Below are 19,281 nucleotides of genomic sequence, written 5' to 3'. Positions count from 1 at the left end.
GAGTTCTAAAACCATTATAGCGGTGGTACTTTCTTTGATATGAAATTGAAAATGTGGCAGTTTATTAAAATCCAAGTATTTGTTTAATTTTGTGCTTTAGTTTCTGTTTTTATTTAAGTAATGTTGTACTTTTTTTTATTTTTTTATTTAAGTGTAGTCCTAACGCAACTTCCATATTTCAAGTAATAATAATTTATATATATATTTGGTGTTCCGAAGACTTGAATTTCATTTTGAATACAACGACTCTCCAACAACTATTTTGTAACCATTACTTTAAAATTAGCATACTATAAATCGAGTTGCTCTACACCAAACTACACACACCAAAATTACAACATTTATTATTTATATCTCCTCTTAAGATTTCTGAGAATATATATTTATAGGTAGGGACTTGTATTTACAAGGAGAAGATGTAGAAATTACCATTTCTTAGGTTAATGTTGCACTTCAACATGATGAAGTACACCACAATGTTCTGGATGTTACTTCTTCTTGAAGTAGGTGTGCAATAATTATACAACTCAATAGTTTGTTAATGTTCATCGAAGAATTATGGATGTCATACTAAACGGTGTTGGTGTCATTGAAAAGGCGGTAAGTTTATGTTGGTAACCAAAAATAATTTTATTTAAGTCGAGGTTTATAAATGTCAGTTGAACCAGTGTGCGTGTTCTTATTTTTCTTTACTTGATCTTAAGTTATTGTTCTTCCACCTAATCAAAACTAATTCATATTTTTATCTTACTCAAGAGGAATTTAGAAGAATATATTTCATCCGGAAAACTAGTAAAGCATTCAGACATTATTAATGCCACTTAATCATGAAGGACGCATTTCGTTGAGCTTACCCAAGAACATACACTCGGTAATACTCCAAAGATAGATCCAGCGATTAACACAACTGATGGGTTAGAATTATGTAATTTGCTTAGATTTTAATACCTTTTCAAACAATGTATCATCTCTTAATTAACATTTTAAGAGTACATAAAGACATATATTACATTCAAATATAATTATCCATTGGGATATTAGTGTATAAGACTTGATTTCCGAAGTTCATAGCATCCATCTTGCTTAAATTCCTTGTCTGTCCCTTCATGATATTCTAATCCAACTACAATTTTCTGGAAAACAAGTTAGATATGTTTAGCTCAAACTTCTAAGTAAAACGCTAATCATCCGATTCGTTCCGAAACTCACCCGTTACTCATCGCCATCCAAATAATGTTAACATTGACTTCAACCTGAAGTGCGATAAAATATCCATCCCCGTGTTAACGTAACTGAACATTTTTTTAAGATATTATTTAGTTCCACCCATTTCGTTATTGGTTATCGTATTAAAATTTTCAAAAACATTGATCCAAAAAAGGTTGCATGGTTATCGGGAGAAGATGGATCAGTTGTAACCGTTATCCATGCTTACACAAGACTAGCATCTATTTTATTGGTGAATCACTGCATTTTTTTTAAGAACAAATGAAATATAATATTTAGAAAATTTAGAGAATTATTCAATATATATAATGAGTAATTAAAAAAATTTCTCGAATTTAAAAACTAGTTGTTACACAGTAAAAATAGTCGAATCCAGAAAATAGTAATTACACGGTAAAAGTAGTCGATTTAAAATAATAGAATTTTTTGATTCCTTCTAAATATCAAAACCAAATAAAAACAGTAGGTTGTTTGAAGTATCTACATTATAAAATTTAAAATCTACGATATGGAACAATATATTGTGATAAAAATAAGATTATATTCCATTTGGTTTTTTCTTTGATGACTTGGATCTGATGTTTCATAAGAGCTTCTCCAATTGAATGTTTGTGGGGATAAATATCTATATCCACATAGAATACACATTAATTTCCTTTAAAATCCTTCTCCAACCCTAACTTGTTAAATGAATGTGGAGTGACGTGGCTTAAATTTGGGAAGAGATTGTCTAGGTGAATGTCTAGTTTTAGACATCCACATTTACGATGTATTCCTATCCTAGTCATTTTTATGTTAGTGAAATAAGTTATGAAATAAAAATAGAATGATTATTAACCACTTATTAAATGACACTTAAGAAACAAAATGATTAAAAGTGATTTGGGTTGGAGATGAATTTTTTTAGTTCCCAATATTTAGGAATTTATATCTATATAGGGGGAACTTAGACTAAAAGAAAGTTAAGATAATATTGACATATATAAAATAAGAACATCAACCATTGGATAAGATCTAAGCAGAACTATGTTCATATGTTATCATGCTTTGATGGGGATCTTGACTATTTAGTAAAAAAAAAGGTTGAGATCTTGCGCACCATAAATATCTCTATTTCCTTAATGCTCAACAATGTCGGAAAAATTTCCAACATACATTCATTTCCACCATTCCATATACTCTCAATCATATACCTCTCTGTAAGTTAAGGTATACGTTGAGTGGTGTACAAGTACACGGTTTCGATGTCTACCAGTGTGTCAGGCGGATCTCTAGGTATAACTGTGATTTCAGCAACTTGTTTGAGATACTATTCTCCAAATACAGGGCGTTTTCTCCAAATGGATCAAAAAATAATCTGCATATTTCGAGGATGTCTTTTACATATGCCACCTCTTCCGTATTCTCTCATCGTTGGTTTAACCACGATGTCCATGTTGTTTTAAAGATATGGTACTTTTCTGTTTGGTTACGAACTACAACTGTTGAATAGACACATGTATCATGTTATGTACCCCTTCCTTTCAGTCTTTGTGATTCATCCAATTAATCGACCCGTCGGCCATGAATCAAAACCTTCTTCGCTCGGTTATCTTATGTTGGCTGTAGACATTAAAAATACTCCTAAAAACAAGATTCAGAAACCACGAACATTTGAAGATTATTGACAACAAAAGTTCAACAACCGGTGAAAAATGACTCAAATCATTAAAGATGCCTGACCTCATGTGGAAGCAAAATAAGTTTCATAATCCATCGACAAATCTGAGGGGGATAGGGAATAAAGAAGGTTGGGAGTGAAAGAAATAAGAAGTGAAGGTGAAATAAAAGAATCGTATTTCTCCTGGTTTTCACATAGAATACAAAAACTCAGTTTCCATGTGGTCAAGGTCAACCTTTGACCTATAGAGAAATTGTTTGAAAGGAAACTCTGTTTCTATACGAGTTTCAGTATTCCACGGTTTAGACAGAGACTCAGTTTCTGTTTTTTTAAGCAAAAAACATGAGAGTTGTAGTGGTTGCAATAATCTTATTTTTTTATCGGGATATAATTAAGCAATAGCCAAGCAAAATGGCGGAACATATTCCTTGGCCTTAGAAGTAACTAGCTATAACAATAAATACCAATCAATAATAAAATCATAATATATCAATCAATAAATGATTTGGCTGATAACCAATAAATAAATCTCAATAGGATTAGAAGTATCTGTAATTTGTTATAATCAATTTCTATGTAGTTTCTTTATAATCACGGAGAACAAAAGTTTTCTCTTAACTTCTTGCTCGTTGTCAACATTCAAAAATTAATGTTACACGAGGTAACATATTTGATTTTTTTTTGATCATCATTTTACTCAAGGCCAGCCTTGAGGTTATAACAAGTTATTTGAGAAGATGAAAATATTTCTCTGCTTTATTAAGGTGAAAGTAGCACATCATTTTACTCAAGGACGGCGTTGAGGTTTACAACAAGTTTTTTGAGAAGGAGAAAATACTGTCTCTACTTTATTAAGGTGAAAGTAGTTGAAAATTCTCTGACTATCTTAAATCCTCTATGCAATTATGTTTATTCCCACATAAAATTTTCTTATCAAACCCATTCCTCTTCTAGCATTCTATGTGTTATCAAACTGGTCATGTATCGCACCGGAAAAGTTACCAAATATCTAAAATTTAGACAAAAATCCAAACTATAAAAACAAACATCACAAGCAGTAAATAAAATGAAAATTTGGCACCCAAAAAATCATAATGAACAAAAATAACTAGTAAAATATATTATCATACACAAAAATATTAATATATAGATGCCGCATAGAAAATTCGTTATACAAAAAGATTTGTTAATGCTTCGTGGTTTAAAGGTTTAAATCCAAAGGACGCTTGGATCTGTGGTTAGACCCACACAAGAAATTTTTGAAACAAAGTAAAGAAAGTGTACTGCTGGGAAGCACGGATACTGATACGGGACACGGATACGGCACGGATACAGGGATTAACAAAAATCCAAAATCATCGGGACACAGACACGTCTCTATATATATATATATATATATTAATAAAATGGTTTATATATACTAAGATCATAGTGTTATAGTATATCAAATACATTAATCATGCAAGTACATGAAAAAAACTCAATTTTATGCCGTTAGGTTAGTTCACATATAGAAAAATTAACTATTATACTGATTTTCTTGACAAACTAGGTCACCAAACTACTAAAATGGAGTATAGATTTTTTCACGTGTGTTGTGTCGGTGTCCCAGTGTGTCGTGCGTCCGTCGCGCGTCTGACACGAACACGATGCCAATACCGGTGTGTCCGTGCTTCACTGGTGTACTGTGACTCGGACAATTAGAGTAGATTCGACCCAGCAATGTTCACTGGCCGTGCCATTACCTCTCCTCTTCTTTATTTAATTCACAACAACAATTCTCTTTCCTTGTACCCAGACACAGTTCATCGTACCTCCTCATGAAAATCTTCTTCTCAAAACACCATTCCTGAACAAAATCTTCTCATCAACTTTCCTCCTCATCAAAATCTTCTTCATCAAACAAAATCTTGTTATCAACTTTCCTCCTCATCAAAATCTTCTTATTACACCATGAACATACTTAACGAGATACTAACAAGAGATCAACATAGAATGCACATAGTTGGAGATGAAACCTGATACAGAGCTAATTTGGGAGGAAGAACTTGTGTAGTTGTAATGATAAAACAGTGAAAAATCCAAGAGAAGATGATAGAAGTAGTAGCGTAATTGTTCATCCCAACATTTTGTTATTCTTAGGTTATGATGTAGAAGATAACAGGGTCTATGAATGCTATGACATAAATCTTTTTGAGTTAGAGAGTAATGTAGCTTTGGTTCAGGGGAATCTTCCATCCTCTGTGCTAATTGAGATCTTAATGTAAGTTCTCGTTCTTTATTTATCTTTCCCTAAATCTTTTACTTCTGATTACTCTAATACTATAAGGTTTATTCTTATTGATCTTTTTTTTTTTTGTAGACAATTTCTAGAAGGTTTAACTGCGTTAGGCATCGCGATGAAGCTCATGGAAATTTGATTTTAGAGAATATTGGAATCCAACTGAATCCTCATAACCCTCCAGCCCATGCCCTTCCCCAAAATCAACAACCTAACGTATATGGTCATTAACATGGACATGGGAACAACTTCCGGTACAATCTAGATCCTCTCTATAATAGAGATCTCGCTATTAATAGAAGACAACTTTCAAAATCACCTCATCAACTCATTGTGAAGTTAAAGGGAAACACAAGAAGAATGGGTAATTTTCTGTTTCTTAAAGTGCTAGCCATTTTTATTCGATTTTTTTTATATATATTATTGATACTCACATTGTCACGTCCGGCTACGATGGGGACTGTGCGCATACTTATACGTCAACTCTTAATGGATTTGTTGAAGCAGATTTTAGCTGTCTTTTCGTAATTATCCTTAAGTGTGCGTTCCTTAAATTACTATCATCGTACCCTTCTTTACTCCGAAAATTGATGACAATTGACAAAGGAATTTATATACTAGAAAGATTTTACAAAAATGTTAACTTAATTAGCGATAAAGTAAAATTTGCAAATATAGTACATCCTGAACATATCGACGAAATGATATTTTGGATCAAAGAGCTCGGCCTATTACACATTAGTTGTCTGTTAATGATAAATAGCTTGCGTACTGTTAATATAATTATGTTTGATGATTTCCTTTCATCATGATTTGCACTTTAACCTTTGAATAATTCTAGCTTTTGTTCCAATGCAAACTATGGATATGCAGATTTACTCATCATATGGTAAAGATTTGAGAGATAAAAGAAACAGAAGATTGAACAAAGAAATGTCTATTTTGTATGATAGTTATGTCCTTTCATCATGATTTGCACTTTCACTATCCTTGCATTGGCAGTTAAACTAAGTTGTTATTTCATATTATTTCTTACAGCTGATAGAGACAATCTCATTACTGATTTGAGATCTTATGCGAATATTGTTGAAGAGTATTTAAAAAGGGATGGCAGCTTCAAATGCGTGGAAGCGGAAGATCTAATTCATAAAATCCGGAATGATTATCGGTTAACTCCATTTTTTTTTGATTCTTGTTATAATTCTCTGTTTTTAAATTAATTTAAAACTAATTACTTTATGTGTTTTATTGTTATTAGGGGACTTGAGATAGCATATCTAACAGAGGAGCAGTGGGTGAAATTGTCGGATCGACTCAGGATATTTATTTTTTGTCCCCGCATTTGATTTTGGATCACCCAAAATTCTGGAATTCTGAAAAATGTTTGAGGTTTTTATCAACTTTAGACAATTTTATTTGTATGCTTTACACCGATCCTAAAAGAGCAGAGGGGGACAATTTCAAAAATCCAATCCGAAACTTCATCCGTGACTTGAAGAAGCTAAATGTTCGCAATCGTGATGGGAGTGATTGGTTTTTTTTATCTTCACCCAACAATTCAAGCAAATGCATGCCGACAATGGTTCTTTGCAGAAGATTTGGATAGTCCGATTGCTGTAATAAAAACCAGCCGCAATACACACACCCACTATGACACATATTCAGATGATGAAAAGGTAAAAGTTTAGACTTCATACTACTTGAGTAATACCATTTTCTTCTTCATTTTTTATGAGGTGATAAAGTATTACTAGCGTTAATGGTCAGTTGTTAAATCTGTTAATTCGATCTCTTGTTCTTATGTAGAAACAAATTGGTGAGCCCAACTGCTATGGTTATTTTTATGATAGATTTCCTCACCTCGTGATGCACTCTTACAATTGTTTGCGACTACATTACGTTGAATTAAAGCGTCAGCTGCATGCAAAAAAGGGCATGTCATTTGACGACTACTTCAGCCCTTATCTATCAATGTTTTACAATCCATAGGTATGAACGGTTTGTCAATTGCCCCCATGTTTTGTTTGAATTTTTTTATCTAATTATTTTTGTATATGCAATTTCTTGAAATCTCAGAAAAACAAATTATTCTTGTGTAGGTGATGGTTATGCTATCTGAAGGAGGTGAAGGTGGAGGAGCATTTTGTTTGCTTGTCAACGAGAATTATGGGTGGATTGTTGTCAAAGTGAGTCAGTCATGTTAAGCTGTTAACGTTTGAGTGTCAGTTGAGTTGGAGGAGATTAGTCTAGTTGTTTTGACTGGAGATTTCGCTCTGGTCTAGTTGGGTTCGTGGGGTTAAGGCTGCAGTAAATACCCCCTGAACTATGAGAGAGGGCTAAGTTAATTTCTACATTTCATGATGGATGGTATGGTGCTATTCAGGGTTCCGATTAATGATACAGAAATTATGTTGAGTGCCTTAATTAATTAAATTGTCTATCACAACTAGATATTTCTTCACTTTCACCTCCCTATGCGTCTCCTTTAATGTTCTCTTGAAATCAAATAGGATTGTAATGGGATTTTTGTTCTTTATGCAAGCAGCAACGACAAGTCATAAGTGCCGACTGTCAGCTGAAGAGCTAGATTTTTGTTGTCGTCGGACAGATTAGAAATCTCATTACATACCATCCTTTTTTATCGGGTGAAAACAGATATAGGCCTGTTTTTTTCCAGGGTTATAATCATAGGCCCGTTTTTTTAAAATTTACAAATCTAGGCCGATTTTGACCGTTTTATTGAAAAAACGGCCAACGGTGGTTATCCACCTTTTTTACACCGTTAGTATAAGATAAAAAGACTTATAAGTCCTTCAATTCTGTGGGTTCATAAGATAAAAGATTTATAAGTCCTTCAACTCTTTGGGTTTATTGTTAACTTTTTATAAATACCCCGCCAAGAATATCACACGACTTCCAGAGAAGATGAGAAGACACTCCCCATCATGGAAAAATCTTACAGATTGCGGACTGAATTGAGTAGATAAAAAGCAGTTGCGTACCGCAATCAGTCCATGTACACAGTAATAATTTGAGAATCATCTTGTTTTCTTCTTAAGGACTCCAATTTCTTTGTGTTTCGATGTGAAGAAGCTTTGGTCAAAGATATATTTCTCCAGAAGTTACACCTTGACAAGGGAGTTCATCCAACTTATTCGGAAAACCTGAAGCAACCTTAATAATTAAAAAATAAAATAAAGGTTTGACGAGCCTATTAAATCTTGAGAGGGGAGTTGGCTAAAGTGTGATGGGCCATTAGGTCATTGTTCCCCAAAAATTTCTTAATCTGTTATATACCTGCATCTCAATGTTCATATTACTAAGGCCTGACAGATTGTTTAGAAACTTAGAGAAAGCGACATATAGATTTATGGCAAGGATGTAGGATTCAAAGGGATGCTCTCATAATCCAGGCCTAAACGCCCAAACATAACATCTTTTTTCTGAGACGTCAATGTGTCTGACCCCTGATTTATCCTTTAAATTGGCAACAAGGTATCCAGAAAGGAAGAGACCATGGACTAAAACAAGAATCTTTAAGACACGCAACTATATTTCGGAAATCTAGGCACCCAAAGACTAACCAACAGACAAAAAAAACATCAATAAGTCAGTTAAGCTACAAATTTTGCTTGCCTTACCAGTTAATGATTCGATTAGAGATATAAGACGTTCTTCAATTTCTTCTTTACAATGCATAGTGCTCAGAATCTGAGAAAGTAACCAAAGTAAATCTTGTGAATACTAGATATATTTCTTATAAAGATTAAAAACATTTACATCATAAGTTGCAGGAAAAACAATCTTATACAAGATCATACATGTTTCCAGTTAGTACTTATAAAACTTCCAGCAGCATAAGCCACAAAATCATATGCATACCAAAATCCTAGAATGCTAGTTTAAACCCTTCCACAAATCATTTTCTCTAACTAAAGGAAGGTGATGGATAATAATTCCATTTGCCATATATTTTTGGCTAGTGTTACTAACCTTGCAATGTCCATGCTTCGCAATGCAATTACATTGTTCAGAACCTTCTAATTACCATAACGTAATAGGCAGAATTATTCACAACCTAATTATTTATACTTAAAAGAATTCTTCAGACATGTATTAAATTTAAGAGACTTACCATATCCATGGAAGCAGGGAATATTGCAATGCCCAATCCCAAATCATCATTCTCAAACTTGTCAGAAGCAGCAAGACAATCTTTCACTATATCAAGTGCCACAATCGCAGATCCATAAATATAATCACCCAATTTCTTCTCGTCCTGTAAAATTTTAATCATTGCCTCGATTCCTCCAGCATTGACAAAATGCACTTTGTTGTCCGGATATTCTAATAGAAAAAATAAACAACCAAACAAAGTCCAAGGCAGGTCTTCTTCTTCTTTTCTTTTTTGTTTTTCTGTTTTTTCTTCTTCAGGACTCATAATAAGAGATGAAAGAGCATCTACAACAGCAGGTAGGGTGTCCCTTCCCAATAGAAGTCTATTTTCCGTATAATTCATCAAAAGAGTATGTAAAAAACCCACAGCACACACTTTTGCATCCCATTTGGTACCTCTTATTGCTGCTGATACCCAAATAATCAGTTCCCTGAAACTGCTCGCGGTTTTTGCTACAGCTGCTCTTCCTTGAAAAATCATCGGCGCAATAGTTTGTACTACTCTTAAATCATCGTCTTCAGAAAACTTACCAAGAGTAGAAACAAATACTTCCAAGGCTTCCATTTCAACTAGAGATTTAACCAATTTGCCAACTTGTATCTCTTGACTAGGAACTTGAAATGCCACATGAGTTAGCTCTTCGAAAGTAATAAGAATACAACTAGCTAAATGCTTCCCGCATTTATCATATTTCAATAAATCAATCATCAATGGAACAACCTTCTTAAGATCTAAAACCTGAGGAAAAAATTGACGAACATTACTATAAATTAATTTGAGATTTCTAAAACCTCTGATTACCTTAATAAGTTTCTTTTCACAATCAACGAATTCACCCTCCTCCTTATTATGAGCTGCTGCTTCGCTATAAGCAGCGCATAGTTGTATGAAGGATGCCTCAAGTTCATCTGGTGTTTTAGCGATAGCAGGACATCTGATTCTGCGGGGTTTCCTCTCTCTAGATCGATCATCTGATTTAACCCCAGGCATAAGGAGAGATGATGAATCGCCACTGCCGGACGTTGACTTACCCATCTTTAGTGCACAATCTGAGACCGTAACCCTAGAATTATAAGTTATTATATAAGTTAGGTGTATCCAATACCTTCGCCTGTCGGTGAGACGGAGATTATATGTTCGCTCAATTTTGAGGTGTATATTAAACCTGTGCTTGAGTATAATTTGCTCTATACCCGTTACGTTTGAACACCACTAAACCTAACTATTTTGTTTGGTTTTTTTTTTTAGTTTGCTCGTATGATTGTGGACACTCTTAGACCTTTATTTGTTGTAATTTTCATATGTCAGTGTAATTAAGACCCTTTTCCTAAAATTCATGCCTAATAATCAAGGTTAGATCATGTATTTTAAATTTAGATAAACATAAACAATGACTGGGTATCATCCCGGCCTACAGCTGCGGATCAATCTCTTTGAATGGTTTTAGTTGTATGATTTGTAATTACGTTTATTCTTCTGTAACTTCTAATATTATTCGATATAATATACTTAAACATATTAAAAAGAAATACAATCAACACAAATGCAGAGATTAATTACTCGAGCAATTAATGGATTTGAGTCACCTGACAATAAATTTTTTTTTGTTGTTGTTGAATATCATATTTGATCAAAAGGTATGTTTAAATAAATTTAAAAATCTAAGAAATATCTTACATCAAGCGATAGAGCCTAAAAATTAGCCTAGGCCTACGACCCTGCTTTTTAATTAGTCGTGTCATATCAGTCTTGCCCTTTAGGAATCTATTAAAGTTACAAAACTACACAATTAATAATTGTATATGGATGGGTTGGAATCTGGTACCCATGAAAAACCACCTCCAACCCATCAAAGGAGCGGACGATCACTTGTGAAGCTCACCGCAACATTGAGATACGAAAACATGACTAGCAACTTCAACCAATTGTATCGAAGAACTCTATCACCAACTGAAATCCTATGGACACTGTTGTGTTCATCAAAAGTACAACTTTTTGTGTGGAAAGCACTGACCGGAGGCCTTTCGACCTTCGACACCAACACCCGCACTCGCTGCAACTCCGATTCGAAGACTGCTATTCTACTCCAGTATCATGATATTTTAGATTCATGGCTTACCAATCTAATTGTTGTAATTGATGAATATTGGGGTATTATATACCCTACTGTAATAGTTCCTTAATAGTTTAATAAATTTTATGCTTCAAAAAGAAAATCTAGGATAGGTAACCTAAGGGTTAGAATTAAATTAGAAACACCATAACCAACCCGCTCCCAGATGGGTTCCGTCAGGTACGGGTAATTTCGGGAGGATATGGGTTGGGTTGGTGGGTTGAGTCGGTTTTGTGCGGCCCTAATTCGAACATAGGTCTTGAAACGTGAACTGAACGAGGGTCCATTTTTTGCTGTACGGCAAAAGAGAACGTGCAACCGATTAGAGTGCTCATGGATGGTTTTGTTAGGTGTGGGTAGACTACCAAGTTCCACTGAATCTGTGTGCATCTTTTAATTAAACCGTGATAATAGTGCACGTAATTAAATTACTTGCTCAATCATCTTACATAATGTCAGTAATTAGATTACTTTATATCAAAACTTAGGAAAACAGGCGCTCTATCCACTGAGCTAGAAGCACCCTCTTGCCAAATATGTAGAGCATTTACAGATAAAAATTGTTTCCCAGATGTTTGAGCAAAACCTTCATAACACAGGAAAGCAAAATGACTCTTCCCACTATGTACAGAGACAGTAAACTTGCACAGTGTTTCCAGAGAATTTGTTTTTTAGCAAAATAAAGCCGGAAGAATACAATTAAGAGAACACAAAATATCATCCACAACAAATAAATATGTTCATCGTCTGAATAACTCACTATTACATCGACCTAATTATCATTCATCCATTTGGCTGTTTTGGCAACCCAGGCATCCATTTTGTCTCCTTCTCATGTTTTCCCATGGTATAATCTGAATCATAATTTAATGCAAGTCCTCCATATTACCTGTAGAATCAAAAGACTAATTTAATCAAATACAGAACAGCTTAAAACCTATAAAAACCACCATGCACTAAAATATATATTAAAAAAAAATTGCACTAACAACAGAGCGTGAGTATGAGCAACGTTGCCAACCTTCTCACTCCCTGAACCTTTCCAACCTTCACTTGCACTGGGTCACTAAGGTACTTCTGTAACGCATAAGCTCATTAGCACAAACGATTGACTTCTGAAGAAAATCATTGTATACATGGTGATATGATCACAAGGGTAATATCCAAAACTTTACCTGCGCAAGGGCTTCAATTTCTACTGGCATTGTTGCACTAAACAGCAACGTTTGGCGCTTTATGGGAACATTCCGCATCACCTGAAAGCCAATAAAATAACCAATAAATAGTATGTCCGCTTACACCACGCACATGCACGTTTCAACACTGAAATTGCTAGACATGTGACAACCAGAAACCCAGCAACAATAAAAGAAGGGATTTCGAGCATGAAGCACCTCTCTTATCTGCGGCTCAAACCCCATGTCCAACAGTATGTCAGCCTCATCCATAACAACAAATGAGATCCTAGAGAGGCAGGTGTTCCCTTGTTGCAATGGTCAATAAATCTTTCAGGTGTGGCAACCACAATATTTACTCCCGCTCGCAACTCAGACTTCTGTCATGGTATGCACCATTAAGGAAAATGGAGAAAATATAAGTAGCACTGATATGCTACGCTACATTAAGTTTGAGATTTCCTTATACTTCAGTTAAATCAAAAAATTCAAATGATGACAATCATGTAACACGAACTCCTAAACTACAAAAATTACCTGCTCTGCCATATTTGTTCCACCCACAACAGTAGCAGTTCTGAAGGACTCCAGAGATCTACTGAAGGCCTTAACCTGAGAAAATATTGAACAACCATAGAGCAAGAACGAATCAGACAAGTAACTAGAAAGAAGGTAAGATGACCTCAAATAGTTAAATTGAACAAAATTTGGTGGACAAGAAATTACCGTTTACCTAGTGAGACAAGAAAGTGCCATACACAAAAATAATGGCTTTTTAGTGCCATAAACATAAAAACAGAACTGTATGGCTTTTTCAAAGTGCAAAAGTGAAATTTCAGAGAAGTTGTGTTCCGGCCCAAGAATAATGTCCTTAATTTGGTTATTATAGGTTGAAAAATTAAAATAGTAACAATATCAAGCAGAGGTCACAATTCGAAGAGTAAAAGACAACTCACAGACTTTAGCAACACTGCATACGATATACAAATAATCTGATTGTGTAATACACAGAAGACAAAAGGACCAGTTGGGAAAGCATTTCTAATCTTGTGGTAGATAATCAGTAACCTCACCTCTTTCTCTATCTGTTGGGCATGTTCTCTCGTAGGTGCCAACACTAACGCAAGAGGACCATCACCTCGCCGAACAGAAGGCTGAGCTAGGCAATGCTGCAGAGTGGAAACAATATATGTGTAAAAATGCCAATATAAAACAATATAATAATGCCAAAAATGACAAAAGTTCAATCTAAGGTGGGAAGCTAAAAATGAAAACCTGAATCATTGGAATAGCGAAAGCAGCAGTTTTACCACTCCCAGTCTCTGCACAACACAAAAGATCCCTTCCATTAAGAGCAACTGGCATAGCTTGGGCCTGGATAGATGTCGGTGTAGAGTACTTGTGGAACGATATATCTTTCATGATACTTTCATGCAGACACTGAAAACAAATTACACATAGTTATAGCAACGTGAATCCTGGTTATAGATTCGTTCGTAGTTTCTTGAAAGAAAACAATGTTACCATATTCGTAAAGATTCAATTGGAGCAGGTGCAGGAGCAGAATCCAGTGCAGCAGTAACATTAACATTTAGCCGCAAACGAGCCTTTTCAGTCTGTAGAAGAATATAGCATATCAATTTCTAGTAAAATAGATTAGAAATCACATAAGTGAACTATATTGCAGAATTTTCCCTAGCTAGAAATTCGTTTTGATTACAGTAGGTCATTATCGGGGAATATTAAGAAAGGGAATTGCAACATTGTTATCAATATTCACTGTAACTAGATTCATTGAACAAAACGTCATCGACCAAACATGTTTAGTAATTAAGGACCACATACATGGTCCCATTACTGCCTGCGGAAAAGGACAACTGGTTCTTCATCTTCATGCTTCAGTTATTCACACTTCTAGAACTCCTTTACCTCTTAAAAAGTCACCGCTACATACTACAACGAACTTAGCAGTGATCTGTACAAACTTGAGGCAGTTTTATATTTGCACCATGCAAACATTCACCAGATATCACGCACATTTAGGGAATTTAATGATGTCTAGAGAAGAACAAAAAAGATACATGATAAGAAAATTACTCACTTTGGCGGTGTCTGAATTGGTGGTCTCGAACAGGCCAGAGGCTTTCTGCAAAAGATCTAAATAAGGAAACAAAAGCTAATCCCGAATATAAGGAAACCGAACTTAACTCCGAAACCACACCATCTTTGGCCTTTTTTGTTGACGTCTTCTTTTTCCAATCATAAGAATATAGACAGACTTTGTTTATATCTAATCTGTCCATAGTTGGGTAGGATTCTATAATAATCCGGTCTTCTCCTGCAACACCATGGAAGTAAGGGAATCTACCATGCCTGTCGCCCCACTGAAAAGGTAAGTTCATCGTAATTTCAGTCCACTTTCTGTAGCTACCAGTAGAAGTATCATCACCGCAAATCCATAGCTTCACAACCTTATCAGTCCAGCGTTGTAGTAAAGATATATGTCCACCCACTTCTATTAAACTCTGATAAGGACCACAATGGCCTCCGGGTGGATTCTTACATTTGTCTTTGATATGCTGAGGAACCGTAATCACTTTGAATTTCTCCTGCCCAACGTCAAATGCGTTTAAATTTTCAGGGATTCCCACGAAACCACTACCCCAGTAAATGAAACCATTTGAGCAAATTGAAACTTCTACAGGATAGTGCGTAAATGGAACCTTCTCATCAATGTTTCTCCAAGTGTTCTCCCCTACGGTCAAGACCTCACAAATGCCTGTCCAGTGAAATTTGTCATCTTCACTGTCGATGCCAGAAAAACCTGTCGCTTGTCCATGTAGACACCAAGCGCATACAACTTTGTGCTGTTTGGTGGCAGGATCAAATCCAAAGAAGTAAGTTGGTAACCATACAGCACGAGCATATTCTTCAACGAAATTGTACTTTTTGTTTTGACGAAGCGAAGAAACGATCCATGGCGTTCGTTCTCTAGTGCTTGGATTTAATATGCAAACGGCAGCTGAACGACGGTTAACAAAGCAAATCAAACCATTAACAGGTGGTAGAATCTTAGTATAATGAAATGGCTTTTGCTCTGATTTTCGAACAGTAGTTCTAATGGCCGGCGATGTTCCACTTTCAAATAAATTGCCTAGCAACAAAGACTGTTGATACTTACACTCCCGGGCACCCGCATACCCCCTTGTATTCCTGCGCGCAGGGTATCTTCCAGAGCGATTAACGGTATAACGAGGAACAACAAGAAAGAGATCTGGACAATGTTGCTTTGACTGAGAGAAGTGTAAATCAATCAAGCCTTGATCTTGGCAAATTGAGAACTGCCAATGTTTGCTTACACACTTGAATCGCATGAGTGATTTGACAGGGAGCCTACTCAATATCCCACGCATTATTCTATAGTGATCGAAAATACTGCTGCTGCTCAGAACCTTGTTGCCACTACTGCACTTGGCCATTGGCTTCCAATTGTTATCCATCTTCATCTTCTTATTATTCTCACTATGTCTAATAATTTCATTTTCCTCACTATTGCTGAGGCTACTACTACTACCAATATTCTCCACACTGCACTTGGCCATTGGCTTCCAATTGTTACCCATCTTCATCTCCATCTTCTTATTATTCTCACTATGTCTAACAATTTCGTTTTCCTCGCTATTGCTGAGGCTACTACTACTACCAATATTCTCCGCACTGCACTTGGCCATCGGCTTCCAATTGTTATTCATCTCCATCTTCTTAATAATATCATTTTCCTCTCTATTGCTGAGGCTACTACTACCAATATTCTCCACACTACACTTGGCCATTGGCTTCCAATTGTTCTCCATCTTCATCTTCTTATTATCCTCACTCTGTCTGATAATTTTATGTTCCTCACTATTGCTGCTGCAACTACCATCAATAATAACTTCTGAATTGCCATTACCACTACTACTATTCACCTGTTTACTCTCTCTGGTACGCCTCTTTCTTATTTTCTCATTAAAAGCTTTATTACTTAGACTCAATTTTAAAGGATTCACATTAGTTCTTAATCTCCTGCTGTACCTCTTAGCTTTGTCACCCATTATCAACTCTCCAAGTCGGTGTCAAAATAAATTAGAATATACTAACTGAAACTCAAAGGCGATACTTACCAAAGGAGACGCCTAGGGTTTATACGGAAAAGCTGATGATGAATGAGGAAATTGCAGAAGAAGACCAAAGTTCCCTAATATAAATAGCAGCATGTACATATCCTTCTTCGGATGATGATGCGATAAATGCGGATCTATTAAACATTAGAGAGAATTTTAGAAACGAACATCACGATTAATGGTTCCTCATCCATGCGGCGGGGTTATAATTGTAAAACCTATTCTTTTGGACTCGGAAAGTACGAGTTATGGACCAAAGAAAACTGTAGAAGAAAAAGCACGAGTATTCAGGAGCCCAGTTAGCATTTCGGCGAGTATTCGTAAAAGTTGAAATTCGCTTAAAAAATCCTGTTAACAATTCCTGATTCGGCAATAATACGGAACTGCATGCGCCCATGTACAATTCATTTCACATATTTGAGTCCGGCATTGAAAATTTGGCGTAAGTTAAATGATAAAAGTAGGCCTTCAATGTACAATTTGTGGTCTAACTACTAATACTAAGAAATATATGCTAATTAAGTACCAAAGAGGCAATTAGCTCAATGGTTTGTAATGTGGTAAAGGACAGTAACCCTTGTGTGTTTTCTCCCGACTCACCATAGTCATCTGCATCTGAGTGAAATTACCTGACTTGAGTCAAATCTGATTCAAAAATATGTGAATCAGTGGTTTGGTCCCATGAGTCAGGGGTATTTTGTTACCTGGAACAATCTCAATGAAGTCTTCAAGTCGTTAATCTACAGGGTCTCGTTAGAAACCGTAGGTTAACGGAGAATCGACTCTAACAAATACAACTAGTATCACACAGAAGGTGTGGGGATTAGGTTTCCCAGTTGTTAGAGTTATCCTTTATATAGTCTCTCAAATCAGGGTTTGCAATCTAAGTTACCTTGGTAACAAAGCATCCAATATTCACCGTTAGCACTAGTCCAGAAGGGGCTATAAATGACGATCAAAGTCTGTTATAAAACATGAATTATCACAGTTTTCATCTGTCATTCGAACCGTTATTTATCTTGTGTGATTTTTCATAAATGACAAATGGATAATGTTATTAAATACGACGACTAAATTTTGTGATTTAAAATCACGTATAGAATCTATTATTAAGTACCACGGTTATCGTATGTAACATATAATAACGGTTGATTATTATCATAAAAAAATCACGGTTACTATATGTAAAATATAATAACGGTTGAAATATGCCATTTAAAAACCGCGGAAGATGTATGTTAAATAAAATAATAATTCACACCTGTTATAATTCGAGGTATTTTTATTAAATAAATTTTTTAATTCTAACGAGAAAGTTGTCATTTTTCTGGATACCGATTCAGATATCGGAATTCAGATTTTCTGAATCTGAAATTCGTTCAGAAATATGAAATCTGTTCATAATTATATTTGTGTGTCAGAAATACATCCACATTAAAAAACAAAATAGACGTTAAAAAGTTGGCTTTATTAATAAACTTTATTAATTATTTTTTAAAATAAAATGGAATATTCCAACATAAATTAAAAGACATATCCTAGCAACTCCAAGTTACATGCTAAAACTCAAAAAAGTAATCAATCTACTTTCACTGCCGCTCTAACTTGATAGCTCTGCTATGGGAATCACATAGGCCTTTGGCCACCTAATAAAAGTACCAATAGGAACATCCCGAAGTACAGCATCATCTCTGTCGCACAACATTGCATTTGGCTCAATGATTCCTTGAAGCATGCAGTCGTTATCGTCATCAATCAGCACCTTAGTATCGACATATGCAACTGCAACCGGCTTTTTCCTTAAGTTCCTCAAAAAGAAAAGACCAAACGACGAGGTTATCACTGGCATGCCAATATCCTGTATATTTAACAAACAAGACCAAGTAAGTTTAAGAAATCATGATAGAAACATTGTATGCATCTGACCACACATTACTAAGTGCTATTAGAAGTCACCTGCTGGTAAGAGCTATTAGAGATCTGATCATGTACTCCAGTGTCGTTTTTCTGTCTTTCAGCATCCAACTGTGCTTTCAAAGCTTCGGTTTTCTGCTTCTCTTTCAGCACATTGTGCTTCTCTTTCTGCAACCTGGCCTTCATAAACTCAGCAGCAAGAAACTGAGATTTAGAAACACCAGCACCCATTCCGCGTATATATCCCTTTCCATCAGCGCCAAATATCTAGCCATATTTAAGAAGAAAATTCAAATTCCATGAAACTCAGTTAAAAAAAATAACGTAACACAAGGGAATTTTTTAGACTACTGTACAGCTGGAAAGTCAACGACAATTCACAAGGCGGATATAACAATATACATATAGAGGGAAACTTCAGTTATTAACAAATTTTTCATATACAGTCTAGCACTTATGTCTTCAAACATATAAAAAATAATGAAATCTGCATAATGGAGTTGGGGCCGGCCACTTGAAGCAGCAATTACTATTAAAACATAAAATAAGAAAGTTCTACAAGTTCTACGGA

General features: G+C 35.3%; 2 protein-coding genes and 2 long non-coding RNA genes across 5 annotated transcripts; 1 reads left to right on the top strand and 3 right to left on the bottom strand.

Moving 5' to 3' along the window:
• The first annotated feature begins 5,401 nt into the window (after positions 1-5,401).
• Positions 5,402-7,582, top strand: LOC113360828. The gene is made up of 5 exons (XR_003364815.1): positions 5,402-5,532; positions 6,207-6,336; positions 6,427-6,844; positions 6,975-7,157; positions 7,268-7,582. It is a non-coding gene; the product is annotated as an uncharacterized LOC113360828 (long non-coding RNA).
• A 661-nt stretch (positions 7,583-8,243) lies between these two features.
• LOC113358891 lies at positions 8,244-10,380 on the bottom strand. The gene is made up of 3 exons (XM_026602609.1): positions 9,304-10,380; positions 8,810-8,879; positions 8,244-8,296 (listed from the first exon to the last, which is right to left on the bottom strand). The coding sequence occupies exons 1-3, from the start codon at positions 10,378-10,380 to the stop codon at positions 8,268-8,270; spliced, it is 1,176 nt and encodes a 391-aa protein (XP_026458394.1). The 3' UTR covers positions 8,244-8,267.
• A 2,106-nt stretch (positions 10,381-12,486) lies between these two features.
• On the bottom strand, positions 12,487-12,951 carry LOC113355116. Its single transcript, XR_003362128.1, has 3 exons — positions 12,853-12,951; positions 12,634-12,714; positions 12,487-12,535 (listed from the first exon to the last, which is right to left on the bottom strand). It is a non-coding gene; the product is annotated as an uncharacterized LOC113355116 (long non-coding RNA).
• Positions 12,950-16,920, bottom strand: LOC113355115. Of its 2 annotated transcripts, XM_026597896.1 has the most exons (8): positions 16,266-16,920; positions 14,735-16,142; positions 14,546-14,547; positions 14,158-14,249; positions 13,909-14,073; positions 13,707-13,802; positions 13,171-13,245; positions 12,950-13,013 (listed from the first exon to the last, which is right to left on the bottom strand). In XM_026597896.1, the coding sequence occupies exons 1-5, from the start codon at positions 16,725-16,727 to the stop codon at positions 14,052-14,054; spliced, it is 1,986 nt and encodes a 661-aa protein (XP_026453681.1). In that variant the 5' UTR covers positions 16,728-16,920; the 3' UTR covers positions 12,950-13,013; positions 13,171-13,245; positions 13,707-13,802; positions 13,909-14,051. The 2 variants fall into 2 exon arrangements, with proteins under 2 accessions (XP_026453681.1, XP_026453680.1); XM_026597895.1 differs by having other exon boundaries at positions 14,735-16,920.
• Positions 16,921-19,281: the final 2,361 nt, after the last annotated feature.

This window comes from Papaver somniferum, chromosome 3 (assembly GCF_003573695.1).
Source record: "Papaver somniferum cultivar HN1 chromosome 3, ASM357369v1, whole genome shotgun sequence".
Classification (NCBI taxonomy): Eukaryota; Viridiplantae; Streptophyta; class Magnoliopsida; order Ranunculales; family Papaveraceae; genus Papaver; species Papaver somniferum.
The sequence above is the reverse complement of the archived record's forward strand: the minus strand, read 5'-3'. Positions and strand labels throughout refer to the sequence as shown.